This window comes from Solanum stenotomum, chromosome 8, assembly GCF_019186545.1.
Source record: "Solanum stenotomum isolate F172 chromosome 8, ASM1918654v1, whole genome shotgun sequence".
NCBI lineage: Eukaryota > Viridiplantae > Streptophyta > Magnoliopsida > Solanales > Solanaceae > Solanum > Solanum stenotomum.
This window is the reverse complement of record NC_064289.1, coordinates 1,951,681-1,978,535: the sequence shown is the minus strand read 5'-3', so window position 1 is coordinate 1,978,535 and position 26,855 is coordinate 1,951,681. Positions and strand designations below refer to the sequence as shown.

Sequence of the window (26,855 nt, the reverse complement as noted above, 5' to 3'; positions counted from 1 at the left end):
CACATACTCTATTTCCGTCTTAATTTATATGACACTATTATACTTTAAGGAATATAACGACTTATAAATTCGTGATTTAAAATAACTCATCAATGTCGTTACTAAATATAGAATTGTGTCATTTCTTTTAAAATTTCATACCAAATTAAACTAGCTCATATAAAAATTGAGACGGAGAGAATACTTTGTTTTATTGAAGAACATACAGTGGATGCTTGATTAGTGACTTTCACTGTCTGACTCTTGCATCATGATATGATAGGCTTCTTGAGTACTTTCACCATGAACTAAATTTACATATTTTTCAGAGTACTTGTATAGATAGATAGGGTGGAGACTATAAAGAGGATAGGGGAAGTAGGGGTAGCAGACAAATACATACTACCACTGGCAGACTGGCAGTAATACATAACACATAGTTTTACTCCTTCTCAATTTATTTGATATCATTTAACTTTATAGAATGTTTAAGGAAAGAAAAAATGACTTCTAAATTCATTGTGATTTAAAATAAGTCATCAATGTTGTTACTCAATATAGAATTGTGTCATTTCTTTTACAGATCGACAAAAAAAAAAGTGACTCATATAAGTTGGGACAAATAAAGTAAGTACTAATTAACAATGATCATGATATATTACATCATCACTACATAAAAGAAGAAGATAAAAGCTAGTACTAATTCCATGAATAATTCCATTACTAGTACTCACATCTATAGAATAAAATTAACCCCAGTACCCTACATTGTTACATCCATTGCCATTGCTAGAGCTACTACTAATCAACTCCTTAACTTCTTCAATATTAGTATGATGATCATACTGGAATTGACTACTTTGAAAGTTATTCCCAAAATATCCATTTGCCTTTTGATGATCAGCCCAAGTACTACAATAATTGTCAAGTGTAAACTTTTGGGTTTCTTCAAAAGGAATTTGACACATTATTTCCTCATTTCCATAGTTAATTTGGTTGCAACTTACCCCATCAGAGGAACAAGAACTAATTGCTTGCATGGGATTCATTAAGCTTTGATCATGAAAATTATAAGAATGTTGATTATTTGTACCTAATTGAAAGTTCATCATGTTATTGTTGTTGTACATGAAATTTGGTTGGACTAGAGGAATGGGCTCTAGATATGAATCTCTTAAAAGATTTGAAATTGATGCTTGGGATTGGGGTTGAAAAGTTGTTTGAAGAGTACTTGTAGGAGGGAATAATAAATTAGGTGATTTAGTTCTCTGGTTAATATTAGATGATGACGGAATAAAACCCATGATCAGCTTCTTCTTAAGCTTTGTGTTCCAATAGTTTTTGATATCATTGTCGGTCCTTCCTGGTAACTGAGCTGCTATAATTGACCACCTACATAAATATACAACATCATTTAAGTTATAATATATATTCAACATATAAATAATTTTAACATTTTTAAATTTAATTTAACCATCTATAGATGTTTATTATACAATTTAATCAACTTATAAGTATATCAAACTTGTTACGAAAAGTTACATGTTATTTTAAGTCGACTTAACATAGTGTTAAATATCAATATAGAAAATTTAAATTCAAATTCATAAGATATACTGTCAAATTTTTCTATAGTAACGTTGTTAGTTTGGATATATTTTAGTTGTTTTAGCAAAGCATACAATAAAATTTGACTGTTATAGTTGAATATTGTTATCTTAAAATGGAAAATCGATTCCAAATTTTCTTGACTGCTATAGTAGAATACTGTCATAAAAGATGAATATTATTATAGAGAGATCTGACGATACAGTATTTAAGTTGTTTTATCCAAAAATTGAATAGTTTTACATTTTTGGACCGTGTCCTAACAGCTGTAATTAAGGATTTGATCCAAGATCTAAACCTGGCATGCATGCAGATGAAATGTCCATAAATGGTAGAATCTTCAGTCAGAACCCAACAAAATTAAATAAGTAGTACTTTTCTTTGAGTCTTAAAGTAATATTTATTTTCTACACCACTGAGGTTCTTCTTTCAATTTTTTTGTTTAAATTTATGGTATTTACTTTTGTCTCAAAAGTCATATGCAAACACATGATAACTGAAGAAATTTAAGGTAAAATAAAGGTAGTGGTAGATAATTAATTAGTGACCAAAACAGGAAAAAGAAATGGAAAAACTGTTAAATAATTTTGACTTAATTAAAAAACTTTGCTACCTGCTTCCAATGCTGGCATATAAACTGCATATAACCCTATCTTCCTCATCAGAAAAATCACCATGCTTTATATTTGGCCTTAGATAATTTAGCCATCTCAATCTGCAGCTCTTTCCACATCTCTTTAATCCTGATTCAAAACCATAATCTCATCAAATTATATCAACAGCAAATATAAAGAAATACTTTTTATGATCAAGATTTGAACTTTATTGGTTCTAAATTTCGGACGTACCTCCTTATTAGTAGTAATCGTGTAATTTATTTTTCTTTAGTGTTTATTACTGCTGTTTATTGCTTCATTTGCTTTGTAGCCTGATATTTTATTGTCTTATTTTCTTGCAATCCAGCTTCAAATTCTTCTTTTCTTTTGAATCTAAGGGTTTATATAAAACAACTTTTCTACTCAACATTTTTAGGAGTAACTTCTGCGTATAACATTCTATCCTCCTTAGATTTATTTGTGAGATTACACTATACATATTATTGCTGTTATATTTTTGAATGTACATATATTGAGTGAATTTTCTAAAATAAATACAAGGTTTGAACTATAAGTTACTAAGATCGACCGAACTTACCAGCTTTTTGAGGAAGAGCAATCCAATTTCCACCAGTACCATATTTTTCAATGAATTCTTTAAGCTTAGCATCTTCTTCTGGTGACCATGGCCCTCTTTTAACATTGTTCTTATCACAACAAGGAGCTCTTCCCATTTCTCTTAATTCTTCTTCTTCTTCTTGTTTTTTTTCTCTTTGTTTCTAATTTTGTTGTTTTTTTAGTTGATCATTTTCTTGGAAGTTTTCTAGCTTTGCTCTCTTTATAGATAGAGAAATGGGCAAGGTCTCTTGTTATGTTATTTGTCTTATTTAAAGAGTACTGACATGGGATTTAAAATAAAACAAAAAAAATAAAATAAAGAGATTTATTTAATTATTTAAGAGGTACACAAGTCAAATGGATAGGCTTATTTCTAATTTTCTGTTTTCAAGTAGTAGCTGATAGAAATTTTCATCTCAAATATTATTAAAAAGGTTTTAATTAATTAATTAATTAATTTCTAAAACTTTTGCATTAATCTTTACCTTAAAGTTCAAGAATCCCAAGTGTTTCATGTGTTCAAATAAAATAAAGCTGCTTAACTAATTGTTGGCTGTACCTTGATTAATTTGACATCTTCCAAAGTAGTAAGTATATACTATATTTATTTGTAACTATTTCTAGTAAGTGTAATCATATGCTAACAGGCTTTGTTTTATTAGACAGTGTAGATGTACATACATAGTAATAGAAATACCCAAGCTACCAAACAAAATTAATTATCAGCATAGTACACATATATCAGGTAAAAACTAAGTATCCCTAAAGGGAAAAAATTTACAAGAGACACACACTGTACAAATCCTGTGCATATGTATATACCCCTATTAACCTATTCATGTACGATAGAGAAATGTGCTTCCTCATGTGATTTTGAAAAGAGGTTTTTGATGTTGAACTAAGTTCAAAATTTATTTTTTTTATCATGATATTAAAGTTGGGATTTAATTTAATTTTGGTGTTAATTTAACTTTTTATACATGTACTACTAAAAAAACTTAAAAATTGAGAGCCAAAACCTACGAACAACCTCGATTTTTTAAAATAAAAACATGATTCAAAATTAATGGACTCTCGACTATATCAGAAAATGGCGTTTGGTTGTCTAAATTCCTTTATTAAATTAGAAAATGACCTATTATTATATCTGATCTTGGATTTATCTACCTTTTTTGTTTTAATATGTTTAGTATGCTTTTCTTTTAGTTCGTAAAAAAAACGTCTCTTCCATTTTTTGTCAATCATTTGATTTTACTTTTTTGCGTAACATATTTATAGCTACATGATTCAATATCTGTTATTAGATTTATCTACCTTTTTGTTTCAATATGTTTAGTATAATTTTTCTTTAGTTAGTTACAAAAAAAAAGTCTTTTCCTAATTGTTTTAATCAAAAACTATGTCGTTTTGCCTTCTACCCTACTTTCCTCTCTTTTCTCTTGCATTGCTTCTTTTGATTGATTGTGAACTTTTAGTGTGTGATTTCAAAGTTTGAGGAGAAAAAGTCTAGGACAAGCCATCGATGTATGAGAGTGGTCGGGACGTAACCGATACAACACATGCAAAATCTCAAAAATAAAGATACAAGAAAGCAAATAGAAGTAACATGGTCTTCTTACATTTTTTTTTATCAACTTTTCAATTTATTTATTTTTTATTTTTAAAACTTCGTGTCAAATTAAAAGATGTATGAGGGTATCTAACAAGCAGCACATGTATATAACAACAGATTTTCTTGTTTAACCTTTATATTGTAAAATCCTTTGTACTCTACTGTTCATACTGGATCTTGTATAGTGACTTGTCAAAATGATTATATCCTTCTCTCTCCTTTAGTCGATGATTAAATCAGTTCATTGGTTGTAAATGAATGTTCAGCTTCTTGAATTGTCCCTTTTACATACACTAGCTATTTAGCTACAGACAAATTTATATTTACTGCTATTCTTTTAACTCTTCCAAAAAACAATTAATGAACGTACCTTAAGTTTACTGTAATAAGTAAGATATTAAAACCAACTACAAAAAAGCTTTCTTGGATCGAAATAAGGGGTGTTAAAAAAAATAATAAGTACTAATTATGTTTTAATTTTTTTATATGATTTTGACTTGACGCAGAATTTAAAAATGAATAAGTAAAAAATTTTGAATCTTATTGTTTTAAATTAAAAATATGTCGAATGTATTAAAATATCATTTAATTTTGTGGTCTTAATTAAAACATGTAATATAAAAAGTTAAGATTTTTCTATATAAAAAATATGAACTGAAAAGGAAAGTGATTAAGACAAACAAATTGAAATGCACAAAATAATATTTAAAATTAGTGAGTAAAATTTTATTTGAATAACAGAAAAAGAAAAGAATAAAAAGATGAATTTTGATATCAGCATGACTGATCATGAGCAAATTGCAGGAGAGAAGTAGGTAAAAAATAAAGGGAAAATTTTCAAAATAGCAATATATTAGCTTTTAGTGGGACTCTTTAGCAACAGTTTCATTATTTATTAAAAATGTCATTATTTTAGTTTGTTAAGGGATTAGTTATGTATTTATTTTATTTTGATTAATTTGAAAGAATACAAATAATTAATAACAGAACAGAGAAACTCATGGAACAAAAGAATTCAAAAAAGGTAAAAAAGATTTTAAATACAAATCAGTTACGTTTTGAAAAGAGCATAAATAGCCATCTTTTCGTCGAGCGTTTTTTTTCTTTCTTTTTAAGAACATAAAATTTTTTTTAAAATAATTAATTTGTCTTCCAAATCATTCATCTGATAATTTTCAAAGCTTCTTCAAGTTGAATACGACGTATTTTTGAAACAAAATTTTTCAAAATTGACAACTATAAATTTGTCACATCCAGTGAACAATCGAAAAACAATCAGGTATTTTTTTTGATTTTTTTATTTGTTTGGATGAGATATTTGTATATGTCGAGTACAAGAATGTTATGTTTTTTCCTGATTGAATCAGTGAAATCTTTGTATGCATTGAGATTTATAGCTTTTTCGGATGTTTTGTATCCAAATTATGATGTATAACGAATGAAATTGTTTTTTTTTTTAAAGTTTAGTAGCTGTTTTTTCTGTTTGAATGCATACAATAATTTGTATCCCATTAAGTTAATGTAACTAATCGATCATGAACTATATGTTGAATACAGCAATATATGAATACAAAAATGAGATGAAATACAACGTTATAAATACAAAGTGAGATTGAATATACAGTTGTGAATACAAAAGAAATATTCTCTTCATTTGAAATACAAAGTGACTTTGAAAGGCAAATACAAACTAATGGATCATGAACTATATGTTGAATATAACAATATATGAATACAAAAGTGAGATGAAAATACAAAGTTATAAATACAAAGTGAGATTGAATATAAAGTTGTGAATACAAAAGAAATTAAATACTCTCTTCTTTTGAAATACAAAGTGACTTTGAAAGGTAAAGTAGGCACATAAAATACAAAACTTGTTGGTATACAATTACGTTGAATACAAAACAAAAGAGAAATACAAACTTGCTCACATATAAATTGAGATTGAAATACAGAATGAATATCCAATAAAATACAAAATTGTTAGCATACAGTTAGGATGAATACAAATTAAGAAGAAAATACAACATGTTGGTATACTAATTGAGATTGAAATACAATGTAAAAACAAAAAATGTAAAACTTGTTGATATATAGATAGAATGAATACACAAATAAACTGTTGATTCAGACATTATAGACAGACAGATGCTTTCCCCAAATCTAAAACCCTAAAAGCAAATATAAATGTATTAAAATCAAACAAAATAAACATATGAATGAATTTGTAGATTCTAATAAATCTGAAATATTAAAACGAAATAAAAAAAATCAAAAAAAAAATTGTTTAATCTACTAAAAATCTAAAATACATAAATTTTACATGAATATGAAAACAAACTTGCATAAAAATCGAAAAATTAACGGAAAATTCATAATATGTACAATGCAAAATATAAATCATAAACGGTGATATTGAAAATAAATCAAAAGAAATCTAAATAACTAATTGAAATACATAAATATTAGATGAATATGTAAACAAACTTGCATAAAAATTGAAAAAATTGACGGAAAATCCGTAATATGTACAATGCGAAATATAAACTATAAACGGTGATATTGAAAACAAATCAAAAGAAATCTAAATAACTAATCGAAATGGATAATGGAAATTACCTTGCCAACCGAGAAATCTGCTTGAATTAATAAAGAGATTTTGTTTAACAATAAAGAAAATTTCTTGATGAACAACAATTTAGCACCTTGAAGAAAGATAAACTTAAAACGTGAAAGGTGGAAAAGAAATGTGAAAGTTGGGGAAGAAATGCGAATGGTGATGAAAAGGTTAATGGAATTGGTTTAATTTTTTTTACACTTTAAACGATTATTGGTATATAATTTGGTCCAATATAGGACTCTTTCCATAAATAAAATTAATTTAAAATACTAAAATTTGAATACATATTATTTTATAAAAATATTGTCATTCTGCCATTTTAAATAAATATTTTAAAGTGTTGTTATTTTGACTAATTATGTTAGGTATTATGACTTAATTGCTAATTTTCCCAAAAATAATTCGCATATGTCATAGAAAGAAATTGGTGCACGTTCATGCTTCTTCGTTTAATTTGTTTATTTTACTTTATTTTCTTTCTAAAATAAAGTAACTTTTTTAAATATTTACTCTTAATATTAATTACTTATTCCTTAAATCATTTTCTAAGACTTAATACGAAACATCAATTAATATGAGTCGTATGACAAAATTGTCATGATTATTAATTATAATGAATATACCAAATTCAAATATAATAAATAAAAATGAATGACTAAATTAATTTTAAACAAGCAGCAATTATATTTTGGCACAATTACTTTTCTAAAGCGACACTTAATTATTTTGGGACCGATGGCTAATAATTTGAGACGTACATAGGTGAGTATTTAACGTCTTCAGTCAACCTTCCATGCATTTTGCTCACCATTGGTTGTAATGAATTTATTATAAACATTATATCCTTGAAAGATATATAATCTAACACGTACACCATAAGTCCATAAAATATATAAACTAATCAATTTGGTCGTTGGCGCGTCAATAATGTCTTCATCAAAGTATAGAAATTAAAAAAACGATTTGGATATATGCTTGTTGTTAATTTGATATATATATATATATATATATATATATATATATAAGTAAAATATGTAATTCAACTTAATTATTATCACTAGAAAACATGGCCAAGTTGGAAAATTATGCATTAAGCTAGCTTACTTGAGTTGCATTTTGTCTTATTAGAAAAAAAAATAGTGTGGTCCTAAAGACTAAATTAAAGTACGATTATTATCCTCAAAAAGACAAATCTTGATTTGTCAATTGTCTACATATATAACAACTTCAATCCCTTGGTAATGATCATGTAACTGTATGTTTTTCACTCCCTCTGATCATAAAAAGTAGTGGTCCTAATGACTAAAAAGTGCTACTTACTATTTACCCTCTTATTCTATAAATAAAAAATTATAATGTTGCAATCATTGTTTTTCTTTAAGTGTCTCATTCATAGACAAAACCTACATGCATATTGTAATATGTAATTTTAATTTCCATGCACCAATATCAAGACTTAATTAGTTGAGACAGTTCCATAAATTGACCAAACACAACTAGGACATGTGTCAAAGTGTTGAAAGATTGAAAATATAAACTATAATAATTATGAAAACAAAACCAATTATTATCAATGATTTGACCGATTACTGATCATTAGCGTGTCTGTGCAGTCTAAATTATTTTTCGACCCAATATCCGGTGCCATTAATTGAATCTCCGACTGTACTTGCAAGGCCCATTTTATGGTGACACTCTTAATAGAATTTTCTCCATATCCTGATCTCGAACCTGAAAATTTTGGTTTAAAATGAAACAGTCTTACCACTACATCACAACTCATATTGGTGCTCACTCTGACTTGAGTCCACGGTTCATGAACTGTGAAAAAGAATAAATTGACAAAAAGGTCCATAGATCATTAATTAATTAAAAGCTAAACAAAGATCTACTTAATCATACCTTTAAATATCAATTATATTTTATAATGACATTTCGTAGTTATAATGATCAAGTTTTCTTTAGAACTAATCATTTTCATATTATGTTACTCATATATTATATGATCTCCATAATAAATATCTATTTATAAGTGTTAATCTTGAATAATTTATTTACAGTTGGATGTCCACTTTTACTTTTAAAATTTGCCAGGTATATCATTCATATTATAGTTAGATATTATAATTTAACGACGACCGTTTCTTTGGAGCTTATAGAATAGAAGAACAGCTCGAAAGCTAAATAGCTAATTGTCAAAGTATACAAGAAATAAATAAGAACATACATATCTGTCTTTTCTCATGCAACATGGAATCTTTTACTTGAAAAAAACATACGTATATATTTATAATAGAAAAAAAAAAGGCGTTATATAATACTATGTGACCACACTGGAAACATATTCAATTGTTAATAATTGTTGATGATTATATGTTAAAAAATTATATATATTGTACAAAAATAGGAAGGTGGAAACATATAGAAGTCTCCATTAATTGACTCTTGAGACAGCCAAGATGTGGACTTGCAATTTGCAACTTCTCAACGGTTGGCAAACTAAGGTGGAAAATTGTACTCTCTGTTCACTATCTCAAAAATAATCTGTAGCGGTAATTAATTAACGGTAATAGCTTAATTGCTACTATATTTTTAGCGGCAATTAACAATCTTTGTATATGTCTCTAAAGCCGATAAAGATCTTAGCACTCTTTATTCATGTATCTATTTATTGCCGCTAAAAGTTATTTTTATTGTAGTGGTTTCATTTTACTTGATCTTGTATAAAAATAGATAATTCATATTATTTGTCTATTTTAATAAATCAATAGAGTTTTTTTATACTATTGTTAGTATTAAATAACTACATAAAACAGTAAAGTTCAAATTTATAGTTCTAATTAAAATATCATTTATAAAATTAGTTATGTAAAATATACGCACCTCCAATTAATTAATTTTCTTAATAAATATGTCAGATCAAACAAGGACCATGTAATATGAAACTGAGTGATTATGAATTTAACTAGCTTTACTTTTACTTCAAATGTTGCTTGTTATAGTTGTATGAATTGCAGTGAGAATGAGACACTTCATTGAAGAAAGTCTTATACCCACCAACTTTTCAAGTAGATAAAAAAGAGTTAGAAGATAGTGACCTCACATGTCGACTATTAATTGGCTTTTGTGAAAGCTCCCCAATATGTTTAATTGATTCCTTTTCAACCCTTCCACTTCGTCATCGATGATTATAGGCGTTCTCATCTTTTGCTTGCAAGAAGAATAATTTGTAGCGGTAAATAATTAACGATAATAATTTAATGGAAAAATTACAGAAATTCCACCTTTTAGTTTACTTATTATCATTATCCCCTATAAGTTTTACAAATTTCCAAAATCCCTCATTTTCGCGCATCAGATTAATGTATCAGCGCTTATATTATTGTATCCCGTGCATTATATTAATGTATCAACGCTTATATTATTGTATCTCGTGCATCAGATTAATGTATCAACGCTTATATTATTGTATCTCGCGCATCATATTAATGTATCAGAGCTATATAGGTGCTCAGCGCTGATACATTAATCTGATGCGCGAGATACAATAATATAAGCGCTGATACACTAATTTGATGCGTGAAAATGAGGGATTTATGTAATTATAAACTTTTAAGGGATAAATTGTAATTTTGCTATGTGATTTCTGTAATTTGCCCTTATTTAATTGTAGCTAAATATGTTTTTGTAGAGGCAATTAACACTCATTGTATATGTTCATAAAACCTATATCATCGCTGGATCCAATAACAACTAACTAATGCCGATAAACTTTTTAGCACTCTTTATTAATGTACTCTACATATTTATTACCGCTAAAAACTGTTTTTGTTATACTATTTACAAACTATAGTAATTTTTCTAAAATTTGGATTTATAATATTTAAAAGTATGATATCATAAATTGTCATGTTATTGTTATTTATTGTTCCGTAAGAATGCCAAATCTAAAATAAAAATGGACGCAAGAAGTAATTAGTTTGATAGACTACTATTATAAAGTCAATTGCCCATATAATATCTTGACTTTCTTGCAGAGTCCATGCTAATTATCGCTATAACCCCTATCTAAACATACGCTTTGACTTAACCCACTCCAATGTAGTTTTCACGTAGATATTAAATTTTACAACGTTGAATTTGAAAAATAAAATAAAATTGACATTAACAGATAACAACTTGCAATTAATTACTTTGACAAGAAATTGTTTCAATTCTGCAATAATTGTCAAAAGTAAGAAATATTGAACCTTTGTATCTCTTTTGATATTTTTAAATCCCCACTATGGGAGCCTTTGACAAAAATAAAATAAAATAGTAAAATATATGATGTCTAGATGAACTTGACATTAAAAGAGATACTCCATATATAGGCAATTCAGCATCACATATATAAATGGTAGTCATCCTTCTTTTAGACCATAACTAGGTTTAGAATTGTCCTCTTCATATTGTATATTATATTTAATATCAAATAAAAAATAAAAATTAGCAACAAATAATTTTTTTAGTTATATAATTAGTGATATATTATCACAAATATGTTAGCTATTGGAGTAACTATTTAGCTGACATTTTTTTTTACTCCGCCCTATGAACTCCCTTAAATTCTGCTTATTCATGACTTGAATTCATATCCTCAAGGTAAAAGGTGAATGATATTTATCATTTGAGCAATTTTCTTTTTTTATCTAACAACAAATTAGCAATGAAATTCGAATCTAATTTTAGTTTTTTAGATAGAGATTGTTCCATCGATTCGTATCTAGTAAATCCATCTCCTAATTTATTTATTTTCCTCTTCATCCTCCCATTTTTTGGTGCTCCCGACAAATAATAATGAGGAGTGGAGGAGGTAAAGTTAAATACTGTGGAGCAATTTCATATGTAGACTGAATTATTTTGAAATTGTTTTTTGAAATAATAATCTTTAATTAGTTTATAGTTAAAATAATCTCAAATTGAATAAGATAAGGAAGGATATTTCAGGATTAAGTCTGGAATAAGATTTTTGTTTTACATTTAATTGACACGATATAAATTTACTCTTCAACTAATTACAATTATAAATTTTATTTTGAACTTAATTTTGAAATATCCTATCTTATTCCGTAACCAAAACCAAAAGATCCCTTAAAGTAGCTGGGGTTGTGTGCACAAATAGGTGAAAGGCGTTTTTAACTAAGATTTTGTGTCAGATGATGACATAAGTTGCGTGTATTAAATTTCTCTTTCTGAATGTAGAGACTATGGGGTGGGTGAGTCTACATCCCAGATGTGGTGTTTTATAAGCCCTGAGCTTGACTATATAATGCCTGGAAAAATCGACATTGAGATTCGTGTCAGTATTACACTACTCAAAATTAAACCTGCCCTTTTACTCACCGACCCGAGTTGTGGTGCAATGATGACACTGCTTTATTCTTAACTAAAAGTCTTAAGTTCGAGATCTGAATATGGAGAAAAACATGTTGGGAGCATCACATCGAAATGGACACTACAATGTGCAATCTGAATATAATTAGAGCTCTAATGTGAGCTCCAGACACCGGGTAGGAAAAAAAAAACCCTGCCCTTTTCCTCGATTCACTGCTCTTTTTGTTGCCCTTATAAATATGGATCTCTGTTCATATGTCATTTGTGTGGACCCCAGGTGGCTTTTTTATCCCAAAAATAAAATAAACCCTTTTTAACTTTTAACTTTTGATTTTCAACATTTATAACTAGTTGATGGTTATTGAAAAGAGTCTTGTTTATCTCTCGGATAAGAATAAAATTTGTATACATTCTATCCTCTTCATACCTACTTTATTGGACTATATTGGGCAAGTGGTTGTTGTTGTTGCTGCTTCAACTTTTGATCTTCACTTGTTTTATGAACAAATCTTCAAAGTTAAAAGTTAAAACTTATTAAACATCAAATTTTGTTCATGGAGTAAGTGAAGTTAAAAGTTCAAGATCACACACCTCCAAAACTATTTTTGTAGATTACATGTTAAAGTATTTCGTTTCTAACCCATTTGTAATTGAAGAGACTTGATTTTGTCCTTATGAACTAATGAAAGTAGTTGAATGAAAAAGTTGGATCAATAAAGTCTAAAGGTAAATTTGACCTTTGAAACTTCACAGTTAACTACTAGACATTTTGAAAAATGGAGAAGAGTCAACTATTCATGTACTATGAAACAAGTACACCATATAGTGAATGAATGAGAATAACTTGATGTTCACTATTCTGGGTTCACTGGAGACGATGCCACTATTCTCTCCCAATATTTGGTTGTAATACATGACTATGTGGCTTTATTCTCACAAGACAATGCAATTTTTGAAAGGCGAAATACATATATAATCGGTTAAACTCGTTATCAAGTAGGTTTAACTATACTAATAACCAGAGAAACACCTCTACTTGAGAGTTGGTGGCTAGTTTAAGGGTTATCTATATGTTTCATCTTCTTGAAACACAGCTGAAGGAATACAAAATGAGTCCAACTAGCAGTAATTAGAATGGTATCTGGTTGACGCGATCAAGATGAATTGCCCTTATGCGGTCAACAAACTCATACTAATGCTAGGACTTGTCACAAGCTAATTTGGAAATGAAAGAAGTCCACCGAAAGCCCTTGATACTTGGAAATGAAAGAAGTCTAACACTGTTTGGCCATTCGGCCATCAGTTCGGCAGAAATGGCCCAACTCCCATTTCATAGCCGGCTTTAGCCACACATTTTCAAACTACTCCAATATCTTCAAAAAAACTCCTTGAGCAACTTCATGTCCTCATTGTTGAATACTTTATCTTTGCTATTAAGAAAACGAAGGATAAACATCATTAATATATGCATGTGTAAAAATACACAGATCCTACGCCAAGTACTAATGGGAAGGTTGAATCCTCACTTGGTAGTACATAGTTCAAGGCTAGTGCAAAGGGACAAGAAGAATAACAACTTTTCTCATTACTAATGAACAAATGGAAAATAAACTACTAACTGCAGTTTCTCATTACCAGGATCTAGGGAAAGGCTTTTTTCTCACCCCGTGACTCATTGCATTGAATTGAACCACAAGCACTCTGAAACTGATAACATTTGAGATTATGCAGGAAGGGAAGCCAGAAAATCAAGGGAATCGACGTATAACATGATATTAAAAGAAGAAATAAGGATTAGACAATTGAAAGTATCTGAAAAAGGAAATTATGTTGTCTTAGTTTACTAGAATCCCTTAGACTCGGGGAGAAACTAACATAACAGGTATGTAGATTTACAAACTTATAGTAAGTAAGAAGCAAAAAGAGAAAGACTGATAAATCCGCGATGCATCTCATGAAAAAAATACTCAAATGCTAGGAACTTATATTACTTCTGATTAAATCTTGTAAAGGAAATTAAAATCTATGTAACATATTGACAAGTTTGTTCTTCGTCTCGTCTTCCACAAAGAACTCAATGAGGTGGGTTGAGAACCATGAAGTCTCTAGTTCAAATCCCAGTAGAACCAAAAACACTAGAGATTTATTCCATCTGTCCTACTCCTACCCTTGGTAGACAATTACGCGGTAACTTGTTGCTGGTGGGAGGTGACAGCTATCCCGTTAAATTAGTCGAGGTTCGTGTAAGCTGGCCCGAACACCACGATCATATAAAAAAAAAGATATATTGACCTCTATGAACGTCGAAAATATTATTGGTCACTCATATCCATGTTTGGAATTGAACTGTCATCATATTCTACTTGCAATTAATATTCCAAAGGTCTTTATCCACAAGTGGATAGTAATAGGACCTAGGGTGTGTTTGATACGAAGGACATGTTCCTTAGAAAATATTTTTTTCGAAAAATAATTAAATTTCTAACAAATTAGTGGTACGCAAATAAAAACATTTTGTCCCAAACATTTATATATAATTTAGGAAAACACTATGGGGGTGAGATGATGCAGGGAGTTGGAGTTAGGGGTGGAAGGAGACAATGAGCTTGGAAGGCCTCTTATGGAACTTGTTTTCTACTTCTATTATTGGGAAAATCATTTTCCTCATTTTTAAGGAACTTGTATTCCTACATTTGACCGATCAAACATAGAAAAATTGAAAAATATTTTCCTCTATACCAAAAGACGCCCCTAATGGCACCACACTTTGAGAAATTCAACTTGAAGCATCATATATAACCCAAAACACTGAGAAGACCAAATGACTAACAATTTTAGATTACCAAATCTATAAGGCAGAAATGCATCAGACGCTTAACATTAAAGCAAACAGGGAGAACAAAGTCCAAATTTCAAATGACTTATTCACTGTATATCCAAATACGCAAAACATACATGTTTACCTGTTGCATTCTGATCATGAATGCATCCATCTTCCCTTGAGTCCTTTGGCCAACTTGTATATCCATGCGGTCACGCTCCTCTTCTAGTTTCCTTAGTAACTCAGAAGTCAGTTGTTCTTCTTTCTTTGCAACTCAGCAGCCACTTGCTCACGTTCTTCCAGCAATATTCTTTCCATTTTTTCTTGCATCTCTTGGCACATACTTCCCATTGTAGAAGACATACTTGCCTGTAAGTCTACCTGTTGCACACAACTCTTTTATGGAGGCCTCTTTCGAAACCCTTTTCAACGAGCATAGTTAGTCCGATCACCAAGTATAGTGGTTAAAATCTCACCTGCAACTGATTGAATGCTCATTTTCTTCAGATTGCTGTTGAGCCACAATTTCCTGGAGCTGGTCCTTCAAACAGTTAATATTATAAAATAGGAAGCATATAACAATATAATAGAAAAATGAATCAGAAAATTATATGAATTTTGTGTTGCCTTCGTTCCATCATCAGGATCTCTCTATGATATATTACAAAAGATGAAAATATTTATACTATAAACTCATAATAATTATATAGTGGTTTTGGTAAATGTATTTGTACCAATGATTCCTTCACTTCTGTAAATGACTTTGAGCCACAAGAGTGCTTAGTTATTTGTTTTTCCCGGTTAGCTTGTTCCACTCAATCATAACCTGCAATTAGATAAATACATTAAGGACCAACATTTAAATAGTAGTTTATCATGCATTCCTATTATCGAGTTACCTTGAATGCGGGACTTCTAAAAAGTCCTACAAGAAACACCCAGTCATCAGGTGTAACATCATACAGTCTATGGAAGGTCTCTCTTTATCAGTGGCATAACGGGAGTAGTCAGCATGCATCGAGTGTTCCATGCTCTAAAAAGCCTTTGCATAGTGTCAGACTGTCAATCACAAGGGCTTGCAACACATGTTCTCGCATACCACTAGTTTCAAGTTTATCCTGATAAAATATGTAAAACTATTGAAAGTAATAGCACATGCAACAAGAAGTCAATTTGACATTGAAAGTAAATTGTTACCTTAACCTTCAACTACATCGCTTCTCCATGGTTTTGTAATTATTGCCGGCCAATTATCATCTCTGAACAATTTAGTGTGCCGCATAATCAAGCCACAATAATTAACAATATCTCTAGACCCAGGAACTACAACTCTCACCATGTCATCAGGAATGACAATGGAAAATTTTACTACCATGCTTAGTTTTCATGTCCACATGTAAAAATTTGTATCTCCCCCTCTGCCTTTCTTAGATTTGTTGCAAACTGTGAAGCAAAAGATCCACATGAACCCTTGTTAATTAACTGTTGTCACTGCTATTATCATTAAATAGGACCACTTTAAACATTTCACGTACCCTTCCTTTTTTACCTTTTGAATCAACTATCTTGATGCAAAAAAAGCAGATGATAAGATATATCCTAAATGAAAGCAAAAAAATGGAAGATTTTTAATCTTTGTTTCAGTTTTATTTCAAAACTCACTACTTTTCAGATGCTAGTTTCCAAGGAAGTAGTTGCTCAGTTGGTAAACTGACCATAAAATTTCTCACATGATATTGCTCCCAGAAATGCCAACTGAAATCATAATTCAATTTCAATTTTAACCAGTAGTAAGCCAAACAGTAATAGATTTAGGATCCTTCAATCTATTGGCCTCGGGAATTACTAATTCTGCTCTAACAAGTCATTCTAAGATATTAAACAGTGAGAAAAAGTTTCAGTACATCTTCTTCTGTGGGTTTATGTGGTGGCTTCAGTTTTTGATTTTTCAAGTTCTAAGATGGCGTTGAACCCGAATTCAGTTCCCGGAGCAAAGGATGACATGAGTTCATCCGCAGTTTGTGTGATGCTAATCTTGTTATCCTTCACCGCCAAATTCTCCTTCTTCACATAATCAGCAAGAGTTGAGTTGATAATTTCTCGTATTACAGAATTGGTAACTCGCTCTTCACCAAGTATCTGCGGTAGAAATTCCCTAGGAACCTGGGACGTTTTCCCTCCTTTTTCCCTGCGGAAGCCTGGAATTGGTTGCTCTGATTTTGCTAATTTTGTCAAAACGCTGTCGAAAACCATTTCTGTGTACTCCTCGTTCACATCTACTCTGACTTGTATCTTCTCAGCTTCTTTGGATTCAACAACTATCTTTGCATTTTTAAGGCGTTCATCAGCCAAATCTGCCTCTAGCCCTGAACTAGCAGCCGAAACTGGTTTCACCAGAGATCTTACGCATCCTTGCGAGGATATACAGTGCTTCAATAGCCCCTTATTTGTAACTGCTGTTGCTGGGTAAATTGCCACATTCTTGGGGATAGTGCTAACGGTACTATGGCGAGAGTCGATAAGCAGCCGGCTGGACGGCGACGCCACTGCAGTGGTCATGGTCATTGCCATAGTTCCCTCGGAAACTATGAGTGCCTTTTTAACTTCTACAGTAATTTGCGAGTGTGAGAACTGAGAAGAAGATCAGACGCGAGAAATTCACAGATAAGATTATGTAGGGCATTTGATTTTGCACGGGACGGCAGTAGCGCGGACGCGGGTCATTCACACGAATATTGTACATGGTCGGGTTGGTTCGGATTTTTTAAATATCAAACCAAACCATTTGTGTCGAATTTTTAAATTTATAAATCAAATCAAACCAAACCAATAAAACTCGGGTTTTTCAACCTTGGATTTTTTTGGATTTTTCGGTTTTTCGGATTGTTTTGGGTTTTTCCGGTAAAGTATTCATACAAACATATAATTTACTTGTACTTCAAATATTTCTTTAGTCCTACCAAAATATAAATATCTAAGATGTTTCTTTAAAATATAACACAATATAATATGATTAATGACACTTAAATATCCAACAAAAATAATAATAATGAAATCGCGTAAAACAAATATTGCAAATTAACAAGTCATAATGAAAATTATCATAATTTAAAAGTACTAAATCATGCTAAAATTAAGTTTAATAAGTATTAGTTACAGGACTAAATATTAAATAAAATTAAAATTAGATTATGTATTTTAATTGTCTAAATCAATATAAAATTAAAGAACAAATATTCAATATTATTGTCATTCTTAGTGTTGAATTGATTTTCTTTTTGCATTAGTATTAATTTAATTTTGATTTAAGCTTTATTATAATTACCAACATCTATGGACTATAATCTTTATTGACCCATTCATAATTCTAAGTTTCAAACTTGAAATAATATATTAAAAGATAAAAACTATGGAAAAGTATAAGAAATATTTAAAAATTATATCAAAGTAAATATTTTTATGTATAAAATAAAATTTTAAAATTATATATATAAATTCGGGTTGGTTTGGTCTCGAGTTGGTTTTTTTTAGTTAAAACCAACCCAATCCAAATATAGTCGAGTTTTTTTTTTCCAAAACCAAACCAAGTCAAACCAAACCACTAGTCGGGTTTTTTTTTCGGGTTGACTCGATTTGCGGTTTCGTTCGGTTTTCGGTTCGATTTTCGGTTCGGTTTTGTACACCCCTACGAATACCCCTAAATTAGAGTAATGTTTAATTCTGCCCCCTTAAAAGGTGTTCAAAATCGCGTACTAATCAATAAAATCGCAAAATTGACTTATTAGTTTATTGGCATTGGATTATCAAACAAATAGTTAAGTAATGAATTGAAATTTTATAATTAATGATTTATTGAATTGAGAGCGGATCACTCAATTTTTTTTTTTATCCAATAAATCATTAACCCATTAAGAATTGTCATACTTACACTTTTACCCCTAAATATATAAAGTACATATTATATTATTATTATTATGAATGATAAAGGCTAAATCCCCATTTAAAATTATGCTATAAATGTTTCTACATGATCTAAGGCATTGATTGAGGGCCTTTTTTTTTTTTATCTTCACTTGATTCACGTTTAAGGGTCCTTCATCGAGATCTAAATGCGCAATCTCTTTGATGGTATGAATTCAATAATTTCAGATTAGCAATGTTCATGGCTTCATGCAAGTATAGGGTAAGATGCGTTCATCGAAAAAGAAGGTATCATAAAGGTTAGTCGATATGTTGGCCAATAATTTTTAGATAATTGTTAATTCATTAGCGAATCAATCGACATCTTATCAGTTTACTAGCGGATTAGTACATTTAAAAATCACTAACTAATAGGTCAAATTATAAAGTGAAATTATTCGCTCAATAAGCAGCCCCACCTCAAAATATGTTGTTCAATTTTTATCTTTCGACATTTTAGTACTCACTTATTTCATTTTTATTTGTCTGACTTGACACATTCTTTACGAAACTATAAATAGAATGAACAAAATTATTATATCAAAACAAATTAATTTTTTAAAATCTAAAAATTTGAGATAATTATAGTTGAAGTTGGAGTAATAATGAATGGGTTCTTTTTATATAAAAAAAAACATTTGAAATATGTTTTAAATTTTAAAAGAATTCATAGATTAGATTTTAGCCCCAAAATTACCTTCTTCTTTTTTCTTTTTCTTTTTTTGCAGTGTTTGGGATTTTGAATCTTTTTTTTGTCAATTTCCCTCATCCAAAAAACTAGACTTGCTATATCTATGGCCAGACGGGTCATTCAAGTCGCGTGCCCCGTTTTCACAAAGATCAACAAAGGAAGCCCATAGTTTTATGACCAATATACCCTCAGGAAACTAATAAATACCGTCCAAGACCATTTGAACCTTCAAATTTCAGAACTCCATTTTGGCAAACCATCTCCCTCCCTACCCTCCAGATTCTTCTTTTCCCGCTGACACTTCTCCGCTACTCTCAGTAAATTCTCTTCTCCAGCGCCGCCGTGGAAAGCGTTGTTGTAGAAGGTTCGTCGTCCTCTCTAGTTACTCTTTTCTCGCTTTTTCATGAACTCTGTTTACATGCTTTTCGCAAGTATAGTGGATCCCAGGCTGGATTAACGAGAAGGATTGTGGTAGATGGATGACTAGGTTAAAGATGATTAAATTATGACTAAAATGAGTGTAATGTAAAGAGATGATTCGTAGATATGAGGAATAATTGAGTTGTGTTTGTGTGTTCGGCATTCGTAAGAAGAGAGGGATGGTGGTTCAATGTAGCAGATTTGGTCATTTTTCGTTGCCAATTCTGTAATTTCTGGGATAATGAAGTATAAATGGTGATCATATTCTTACATATGTTTATGTTTTTGCTAAAACATTATACATTGATGCATGAAATATGTAATCTGCATAAACTTTTACATCTAATCAATGGTTGATTAATATGCTCTGTAATTATTTTTTAATATTGAACTTGTGAACAAACTAGTGCTGTTGTGATTTCGACTGAAAAATCACTCTCCTTATATGACTATTCTTCTTATGCTAAAGCTAATGCTCTTTCATGTTCTTGTATGCTAAAGTTTTTCATGATTCACTTCGTTCATGTTCTATCATTTTGAATGGTTCTTTTGAGCTTTATCATTTTGGTAAATGATTTGTACCATCAGATTCCTTCACTTCTGCAAATGACTTTGAGCTTAGCCTACATGAGTGCTTAGTTATTTGTTTTCACCGGTTTAGTTAGTTCCTCTCACTCGTAACCTGCAGATAAATACATTAAGGACCAACGTTTAAATAGTAATATATCATGCATTGTTTATCATGAAGTTACCTTGAATGCTGGACTTCTAAAAAGTCCTACCAGAAACACCCAATCCATCATGTGTAACATCATCTGGCCTATGGGCGGTCTCTCTTCATCAGTAGCATAGCAGGAGTGGTCAGCATGGAATCGAGTTTCCATGCTCTAAAAAGCCTTTGCATAGTGTCTATGTTATGAACCTGTGTGGCCCAATCAACCTTTGTGAAGGCCTTCCATTTCTGTTGCTTCTTCTCAGTCCAATAACTAGTTGTGCAACATCCGAGTAGGTAGCGACGTTGGGCCAAGGCTGGTTCATAACAGTCTATCACAAGAGCTTGCGACACATGTTCTTGCATACCACTAGTTTCAAGTTTATCATAATAACATATGTAAAGCTGTTGAAAGTAAATAAAACGTGCAATACAGAAGTCCATTTGACATTGAAAGTAAATTGTTACCCTAACCCTCAACGCTTCTCCATGTTTTTGTAATTATTGCCTGCCAATTACAAAATTTGTATCTGGAATGACTATGGGAATTTTACTTCTGGTCTTAGTTTTCATGTCTACATGTAAAAAATTGTATCTTCCTCTACCTCTCTTAGATTGTGGCAAACTGTGAAGCAAAAGATCCACATGAACCCTTGTTAATTACCTGTTGTCACTACTATTATCACTAAATAGGATCACTTTAAGCATTTCAAATACCCTTCCTTTGTACCACTTCAATCAACTATCTTGATGCCCAAAAAGCAGATGATAAGATATATCTTCAATGTAAGCAAAAAATGAAAATATCTGGCAACAAAAGTTTCTTCAGATGATATTGCTCCAAGAAATACCAACTGAAATCATAATTCAATTTGAATAGAGAACTGAAATTATAATTCAATTTCAATTCTAACCAGTAGTAAGCCAAACAGTAATAGATTTTAGGAGCCTTCAATCTATTGGCCTCAGGAATTACTGATGATTCTATTCTAACAAGTCATTCTAAGAGTTTAAACAGTGAGAAATCTCATCTTCTTCTGTGGGTTTATGTGGTGGCTTCAGTTTTTGATTTTTCAAGCTCTAAGGTGGCATTGAATCCGAATTCTGTTCCCGGAACAAATGATGACTTGAGTTCATCCGCAGTTTGTGTGGTGCTAATCTTGTTATCCTTTACTGCCAAATTCTCCTTCTTCACATAATCAGCAAGAGTTGAGGTAACAATTTCTCGTATTACAAAATTGGTAACTCGGTCTTCACCAAGTATCTGCAGTAGAAAGTCCTTAGGAACCTTTGATGTTTTCCCTCCTTTTTCCCTGCGGAAGCCTGGAACAGGTGGCGCTGATTTTGCTAAATTTGTCAATACTTTTTCGAAAACCGTTTTTGTGTCCTCTTCGTTCACATCTACTCTGACTTGTATCTTCTCATCGTCTTCGGATTCAACAGCTATCTTTGCATTTTTAACGCGTATCAAAGATTCATCATCACCCAAATCTGCCTCAAACCCTGAACTAGCAGCCGATACTGGTTTCACCAGAGATCTTAGGCATCTTTGCGAGGATATACAGTGCTTCAATAAACCCTTATTTGTAACTGCTGTTGCTGGGTAAATTGCCACATTCTTGGGGATAGTGCTGATTGTACTATGTCGAGAGTCGATAAGCAGCCGGCGCGACGGCGATGCCATTGCAGTGGTCATCGTCATTGCCATGAGAGACTTTAACTTCTACAGCAGTAATTTTCCTGCGAATGTGAGAAGGAGACTAGACTCAAGAAATTCAAAGATAAGATAATGTAGGGCATTTGATATTGGACCGGGGGAAAGTGGCGTGGGTCATTGGCAGAGAATGCCTATTTTAGGGTGGGCTTAAATGTGGTCTTTTAATTTTTGCGCTTAATTTTTAGTAACAAAAATATCCCTTAATATTAAAAAAGAAAAAGGAAATGGCAAGACATAATTTTGTATTATAATATTACACTAATTACGTCATAAGCTCAGTTCAAGACTTATGTGCAAAAGACATAATTGGACATGACAATTTTTTTTAAAACTTGTACTGAATAAATTATTTACTATGTGATTAATGTCAGAAAATTTAATTACTATAAATTTGATACGAGACAAGATATAAAAGTTACTTAAATTTATGCCACAAAAATTAGAGATCAATAAGAAATAGGTCAATCGTACAGAAACTTCAAGTTCCCCGACCTGTTTTTATAAAAATCAAACAACGGAAGCCCATAGTTTTTATGACCAATCTACCCTCAGCAAATTAATAAAATACCGTCCAAGAGCATTTAAACTTTCAAACTCCACAACTCCATTTTCGCATCCCTCCCTCCAGATTTTATTTTTCCCACTGACACCTTTCCACTACTCTGAGTAACTTCTCTTCTCCGGCACCGCCGTAGAAAGCGTTGTTCTAGAAGGTTCGTCGTCCTCTCTAGTTACTCTTTTCTCGCTTTTTTCATAAACTCTGTTTACATGCGTTTCGAAAGTATAGTAGATCCCGGGCCGGATAAACTAGAAGGATTGTTGTAGATGGACGACTAGGTGAAAAATGAATAAATTATGACTAAAATGAGTGTAATGTAAAGAGTTGATTCATATACATGAGGAGTAATTGAGTTGTGTTTGTATTGTGTTGAGCCCTAGCATTGGCTTTCGTAAGAAGAGTGTGAGGGTTCAAATGTAGCACATTTAGTCATTGTTTGTTACCAATTCTGTTGTTTCTGTGATAATGAAGTATTGATCAGTGTTTGTGAGTCTGTGTAACTTGATATTAAAGGAAAATACTTACATATGTTTTTGTCAATACATTGATGCATGAAATATGTAATCTACATAAACTTTTACACTTTTTCATGGTTGATTAGTATGCTTTGTCCTTATACGTTGCGCTGTAAGAAGCTTGTTTACCTATTACACTGTGTATGTACTTCGGAGTTTGTGAATAATATGTTTTCCTTGGGAGGTTTTCTCTTGGCTCGAGCAAATCTTTGAAGAACTTGTCAAAACCTTTTGTGTATGGTCGGGTAGAGTAATTGTTTTCTATGTATCATCATGATTGATGTAAGGGATGTGTCTGGGGGTTAAGATAGAACTAATTGGACTTTATGTGGCTACTTTGGAAGAAAAGGATAGATAGCTTGTATGACTCGTACAGCTTGAGGCATGTCTTTTATTTGTGAAAAACTTTTGGTGTACCCACGAGCTTCCTACTAGTATAGATGTTATGACCGGAGGTCATTGTTCGAGAACCATATTGTTCGTTAAGTCTCTATTTTTTGGTCTGCTTCTAGGTTATAGGGTTCTCTCGTAACATCAATACACTATTACTCTTAAGAAGGAATATAAATTCCTCGAGTTCTTTCTCTCTAAAATCATTTCTTTTCTGCAGGTTTATTTTGGATAAAAAGATTGGGTTGGCCAACCTAAACGTATTAAAATGCTAAGATCTTGGTGGCGAACATGGCAATGGATACTGATTAAGTTAAAATCTATGGTACACGTGTCTGAGTTGACTCAATGGCCAAGCTAGAAGCAGCTGAAAAAGATAAAATGAGGGAGAAGGTGCAAAACATCATCTCTCATGTAATAAACTGCTTTGGTAACCGACAGCTGACTTACAATATCCCAGAGGAACAGTTTGCGGAAGTAGGGATACTTGTTATCGAGCATGCTGATTTTGATGGTATTGAGCGCCTGGCTTTGGTTATGGAGAGTTTGCATCTACCTTTGATAATCCAGAGTCTGTCAAGCTGGGACACTGCAAACTCATTGAAGAAATAGTGATTGACGAGGACAACTTGATCTACTTTCCTGGGGCCGAACTGGGTCAGGTTGTACAATTGTCTTGAGAGATGCAAGATATGTATTAGCATCTTACTCTTTCTTTGTCTTCAACTGCCATTTGTTTGGAGGAAGGATTGATAGGGAGGGGTCTCCAGAATGGTGTCATCTCGTCTCCAGCTTAGTATCTGTTTGATTTTCGTGAAGGTTGTAAACTACTTGAAATCCACTTGGGGATTAACTATAATGCATCGAGTGAGTTTTGTTCCTTGGGAAATGAATATTTAATAAATGAGTTCTAAAATCAAGTTCTCTTTGGTCACCGTGATGGCCCATGCATGTGCTGATGAAAATCTCATCTTTAGTGGGTTGAAAGTGAAGTCTGTTTAATTCTGTGCAATGTTTTATATATGAACTCTGTCTCTTATTCTTTTGGAAGCCCTCATGTACAGGCTGAAGCTGAAAAATCTCTGCATGATGCCTTGTGTGTACTGTCTCAGACAGTAAATGACAATTGAATTCTACTTGGAGGTGGATGGACCGAGATGGTGATGGCAAAGGCAGTAGATGAACTGAGCTAAAAAGACTCCTGGTAAAAGGTCTCATGCAATTGAGGCTTTCTCCCAGGCACTTGTGGCAATCCGACAATCATTGCTGACAATGCTGATCTGGACAGCACTTAGCTGGTTGCCCAGCTTCGTGCAGAACACCACAAGGAAGAAAACAATGCAGGGATAGATGTCATCACTGGACAGGTGAGGTGAGTAAACCCACTCAAAATGTCGGAATAATTAATTATGCTATCTTGTGATGAGTTCAGAACACAGTCTGTTCATGAAATCAGCTTTCTGTATTGTTTTGCTTGCTCAAATTTGCCCTTGCTTTTCTTCATCGAAGTCAATGCAACACTGGTAACAGACTTAGCAGGAACCCTGATGACGTTACCTGAACTGAATATTTGACCGCTTCATGCTTTCAATGGATATGGTCCTCATAATAAGGCACCTCTGTTTAATATTTTATGATCAGGATCTTTTAATTTGATTGGGAGGAAAATATAAGTTGGTGCCCTATGGATGCAGTTTTGAGTTAAGAAAGGCAATAACTTAATAGTTTTTTCTGTTTTTATTCAGGGGAAAAATTGAAGTACCCAAAAGTTAAAAAGAAACATGATTTATCTTGTATGGAATATGATCCCTTCTTTCAGCAGATTTCAGCTAAGAGGGAACTTATTTAATATGGTGTGCTTGAGTGATGGTCTTTGCATTTACGTCTTCTTTGTCTTGGTTTAACTGAATCATACTTTAAGAAGAAAAAATAACGATTTGGGTTTGATTGAAATACTGAAACAGCCAATCTCTGTTGCCAATGCAGGAAATGGAATGATAGTTTTATCATAACTGAACTTCTCTTTCCTTTGTACGGTTTAAGAGGACTCTCCACAAGGAAGAAAGCATCTTTTCTTTTCTCCTCTAGTTCTTCAAAAAAGAAAAATGACCATTCCAGTTATTTTGTAACTGTTCTTTTTAGTAAAGTCTAACTGAAGGAAGCCGAAACTCTCTCCATTTCTCTTTTCACCAAGCACAATTCAAATCCTGTGCAAATCATTGATTCTTGCTGCTTATTGGGAGTTAGGATTTTGCTAGAATCTAATCATCTTATCTGGCTTTTATGACAGGTTGGAAAAATATGGCAGAACTAGGAATATCGGAGGCATTCAAAGTCAAACAGGCTGTGTTACTATCTGCAATCGAGGCTGCTGAGATGATACTAAGGTTGATGAAATCGTCACATATGCCCATGGTGGAGGGAAGACAGAATGTAAACCTGGATTGGATGTGCTTAATCTGTTGAGATGTTTGTATTCAATCATGTTAAAGTTGTAGGTGACTGTAGATGAGCCAACTATTGAATATTGTTCTTAGTATGACAGTGTACACACTGCATTTGTAGAAAGGTGTATTATGTTTCTATTGGATGTTTTGATTGAGTAAAGAGGCTTCGATATAAGATTGGCCTATAACTGAACATGTTTTGTAGTGCACA

The 26,855-nt window shown here is 31.7% G+C and overlaps 3 protein-coding genes and 1 pseudogene across 3 annotated transcripts; 1 reads left to right on the top strand and 3 right to left on the bottom strand.

The window, feature by feature from the left end:
- Window positions 1-728: 728 nt before the first annotated feature.
- Window positions 729-3,007, bottom strand: LOC125874185 (transcription factor MYB36-like). The gene is made up of 3 exons (XM_049555031.1): window positions 2,782-3,007; window positions 2,201-2,330; window positions 729-1,371 (listed from the first exon to the last, which is right to left on the bottom strand). Exons 1-3 carry the CDS (start codon window positions 2,915-2,917, stop codon window positions 729-731), a joined length of 909 nt encoding a protein of 302 aa, XP_049410988.1. The 5' UTR covers window positions 2,918-3,007.
- Window positions 3,008-13,201: 10,194 nt separating this feature from the next.
- LOC125872978 (uncharacterized) lies at window positions 13,202-17,962 on the bottom strand. The gene is made up of 5 exons (XM_049553804.1): window positions 17,138-17,962; window positions 16,133-16,676; window positions 15,968-16,059; window positions 15,376-15,768; window positions 13,202-13,842 (listed from the first exon to the last, which is right to left on the bottom strand). The coding sequence occupies exon 1, from the start codon at window positions 17,802-17,804 to the stop codon at window positions 17,154-17,156; it is 651 nt and encodes a 216-aa protein (XP_049409761.1). The 5' UTR covers window positions 17,805-17,962; the 3' UTR covers window positions 13,202-13,842; window positions 15,376-15,768; window positions 15,968-16,059; window positions 16,133-16,676; window positions 17,138-17,153.
- Window positions 17,963-21,887: 3,925 nt separating this feature from the next.
- On the bottom strand, window positions 21,888-22,842 carry LOC125872977 (uncharacterized). The gene has a single exon (XM_049553802.1). The coding sequence runs from the start codon at window positions 22,722-22,724 to the stop codon at window positions 22,062-22,064; it is 663 nt and encodes a 220-aa protein (XP_049409759.1). The 5' UTR covers window positions 22,725-22,842; the 3' UTR covers window positions 21,888-22,061.
- A 1,410-nt stretch (window positions 22,843-24,252) lies between these two features.
- Window positions 24,253-25,718, top strand: LOC125872297 (T-complex protein 1 subunit beta-like; annotated as a pseudogene).
- The last annotated feature ends 1,137 nt before the right edge of the window (window positions 25,719-26,855 follow it).